Here is a 3,804-nt window from a genome sequence, read left to right on the forward strand (position 1 = left end):
AAAAAGAGAAAACAAGTAAGAAGAAGAAAGAGTTGAAAAAAAAACAACGACGAACTTCGGCCAAAAAATCGATACGGTTCGCTATTTTTGGTCAATGAATTTAAATTAGTTGTTAAACGTAGTTTTTTTTTCGCTTTAAATGCGTTGATTTATTTTCGAAAGGAGATAATAAATGTGCAATGAGGCTGATTGAATGAGCCCTTTTGCATTGAACGTAAATAGCATTGAACAGCGCTCATTGAGCGCATTTCCATCGGAATTGCACCGACGAAGAGAGGACACATATGTTACGAATTTGTCGCGAATTTGGGAACGCATGATTCACGAGAACATTTTTGCAACACCTTTTTTTCACCTTGTACTATGAATGCCCCTGAAGTGCATCAACTCATAAACAATGTCAACTAAGTTCAACACGTAAATTTTTTCACATTCAACCGAAAATGCAGAAGAAAAAAATCATCGGCTGCACCACGGCACAGATACAGTGTCAATATCGATGTCATCGCCGGTTGCGATGGCGACCGCGGCGGCGTTCGAAACCAGAAATTGATATTGAAAAATATGATTATAAATTCGCCGCGCTATTTTGCATTATTTTCAGTTTTCCAGCACATTTCGCCGTTGAACGTTTGCGATTCGTAGTGAGTGTGCGCTAGCCCAGAGTCGAACCAGAGATAGAGCTAGATTCAGGTATGGATTTTCGATTGAATTCGAGAAGTGAATAGAGAGAGAATCACGCATCACATTAACAAATTGCCTGTTTATGGTCACAAAGTCAACAAAGTGTTCCGTTTTTTTATTCGAGATTGTTCGCGGAGATGTTTGTCTCTTTTTTGAGCGTTGTTTTTCGAATCGTTTATTATCGTTTGTTATTGGCGATGGTCGTCGTCGTCGTCGTCATCATCATTTAAATTGTCGGTTATGGTGGATTTTTCATAAAGCTTGTATTTCTGTTCAGCTATTCAAAAGCAACCCGAACGTAGGTGTTTCAACGATTCAACTCCTACTCCCGCCGAATAGCACTCGATCTCGCCATATCTCTTTCTCTCTCTCACACACACAAAATCACATCAAATCCCAGTCGAAATGAAAGAAAAGAAAAATCACACACAAACAATGAAATTTCTTCACAAAAGGCTTACGACGTACATATATACGTATGTGTAATGTATATCCGTGCGGTTTTGTCGCCGTAATTGTTTGATTTAGCGCTAAAATATCTTAGAAAACTTAACTCGTCTACATTTCGTTAGTTGATTTTTAGCGATCGAGTTGCAAATTCGTGCGAACGGAGAGACAAACGCTTATTTCTGTCCAATAAAATTTGAACTTGAAATCGATTGATTGTTTTTTTTTTTTTTTAGTATTTATTCTGAGTTATTAGTTGTGTGCCTAAACAGTGAATTTATTCGAATATTTTCCGTTAAATTTTAAGGTATTGAAAATAAAAAGAAGAAAACATGTCGTTGAGACGTAAGCAAGACGATATTCCGATTAAAATTGGCGGTTGGGATGGACGGTTTGTGTCGGAGAAGCCAAAATTGAAAGAGGGCTATGAATTAGTTAAACCAACCAGAGGGACGCTCGATCGCCAGCAATGGCAAGAGGGTAAAAAGGAAGTGATTTCCAAGGGGCAACATGATTGCCGATCAACGACACATTCCGAAGAGACAACGACCAAAACAACAACATCCACCAACAATACGACATCGCAGTCGAGCAAGGAACATTTCATTCGAGTTGAATCGCGTGAAGATCATGATCAACAACGGTATGCTCAACAACAACAGCATGACGAACGGTATGATCAACGCTATGAAGATGAGTATGCCGAGAATCGGGGCGAAAATACGCAAAATCAGTATGAATCTTATCAACAACAGCAACAACAACAACAGAATCATCAGCAATATCAACAGCAAAAATACCAACAACCGCAGCAGCAACAGCGTCAACAATGCCAGCCACCACAATCGAACCAACAATTTCTCAGCGAACGGGAGTACAATCAAGCCAAGCAAAGTGCATCGGATGCTGGCCAATTGTACGGTTACAACACGGAGACCGAAGTGCTTCCAGCTCAATGGGACGGTAAATATCCGGAGGGATACCACAACTACCGACCAAATCCGCAAATCAATCAGTCGAACGCGAACAATTTGCACGGTTATACGACGGAGCCAACGGTGTTGCCAGCCCAATGGGATGGCAAATATCCAGAAGGATACCGTAATTATCGGCCAAAACCCGACCAAAATCGCTCCAGTGCCAATAATTTGTATGGTTTCTCAACGGAACCGACGGTGTTGCCCGTGCAATGGGATGGAAAGTTTCAAAAGAGTGGTGACACATACCTTTTGCCCGATCGTAATCGATCAAAAACCAACGATTACTATGGATACGACAAAACACCAACCGTATTACCAACGACCTGGAATGGACAATTCCAATTGGATCCCAACGATGTACGCATCAAACCCGATCGAAATGCATCCGATGTTCGCGACTATGCTGATCATCGTCGATTTGTGACCAGAGAATAGTAAAACAACTGTACGAACAATCGATGAGCTACATGCAAGCAACCAGGCGAACATGCTATGCAGCCAATAAAAACAACAACAAATCAACCTTCAAAACAACCAATTCCCCAATACTAACGCTCGATCACGATATTCACTTAAAAGCACTGGCAGCGATCGAACGCACGTTCGCACGCTTTGAAACATGGCATAAACACCGCTCGCGCTTACCACAATACACACACACACACACACCAAATGTGCTCATCGTTTATATTTATTTTAATTTTCTCATATTAATTACTAATCAATAAGTCGCGATGCTGGCTCCGACCACGCACACAATTTGAGATGCAAAAAAAACAACAACAAAGAATGCAAAACCAGATCAGGAACTGTAATTTTAAACACATTTCAAAAATGAGAGCAATTTTTTGTCTTACCTTTTTTTGCTTCGTTTCGTTCTCACATTTATTCTGTTTAATGGTGAAACCACACACAAATACACTCTGAACAAAATAGCACGTATGATTCAATAAGCTCAGAAAAACCTTGTGATATACGTTCAAAATATCGGTTAAACTGTTTTTTGTTGTCACACTCAATAGAAATTATTCATTTTTTCTGCGATTCTTTTGGAATTCTTTCGTATTTTTTTGTTTTTATTTTGACTTCAGTTTATTTTTTATTCAGCTTCTTCTTTTTCTTAGATTATGTTCAATTTTTTTTTTGTCCAAAATGTACTCCAAATTCCGATCGACACAATAATTCATATTCTTAGATGAAGCATGCAATATTTGAGTTAACAAATATTCATTTTGATTTGTATGAAAAAATAAAAATTACAAAAAAAAAAAAAATATTTCGTCTAACACCAAACAAAGCTGTTGTTTACTTTTGTACTTGCCCTATTCTTGGCGTTTTTTCTTTAGTTTTACATTTTCAGGAAATGGATATGAAGGAATTCTTCAAAGTTTTCAAATTCAAGTAGGGAGATAAGTAAAAGAAATTCTGAATTAAGACTCTAAACGTTGAAAACCTGGTTGAAAAACTGTTTGAAAACCAAAATTCATTGAGAAAAACACCCACACAATGGTGAACATTGGATGTTCTTTGGCATACATTTAACCCAATTCCACACTCCAGTACCACTGAACTATATTGCTTGACTATCGTATTAACGAAAAAACACGATTTGAGGAGAGAAAAAAAACGCAATCGACTGTTCAGAAATTTAATGTGAAAATTCCATTGAGTTGGTGTTTTTTTTTATTGACAA

The 3,804-nt window shown here is 38.1% G+C and overlaps 1 protein-coding gene across 1 annotated transcript; it reads left to right on the forward strand.

Annotated features, from left to right (window-relative positions):
• The first annotated feature begins 600 nt into the window (after positions 1-600).
• LOC129575894 (probable basic-leucine zipper transcription factor Q) lies at positions 601-3,385 on the forward strand. Its single transcript, XM_055460083.1, has 2 exons — positions 601-693; positions 1,439-3,385. Exon 2 carries the CDS (start codon positions 1,464-1,466, stop codon positions 2,544-2,546), a length of 1,083 nt encoding a protein of 360 aa, XP_055316058.1. The 5' UTR covers positions 601-693; positions 1,439-1,463; the 3' UTR covers positions 2,547-3,385.
• Positions 3,386-3,804: the final 419 nt, after the last annotated feature.

The sequence above is a fragment of the Sitodiplosis mosellana genome, unplaced genomic scaffold, assembly GCF_009176505.1.
Source record: "Sitodiplosis mosellana isolate CC-2019 unplaced genomic scaffold, AAFC_SMos_1.0 Smas_scaffold_6170, whole genome shotgun sequence".
NCBI classification, from domain to species: domain Eukaryota; kingdom Metazoa; phylum Arthropoda; class Insecta; order Diptera; family Cecidomyiidae; genus Sitodiplosis; species Sitodiplosis mosellana.

Coding starts and splice junctions, on each gene's coding strand:
- LOC129575894 (XM_055460083.1), top strand. CDS start 1,464: ATGTCGTTGAGACGTAAGCAAGACGATATTCCGATTAAAATTGGCGGT.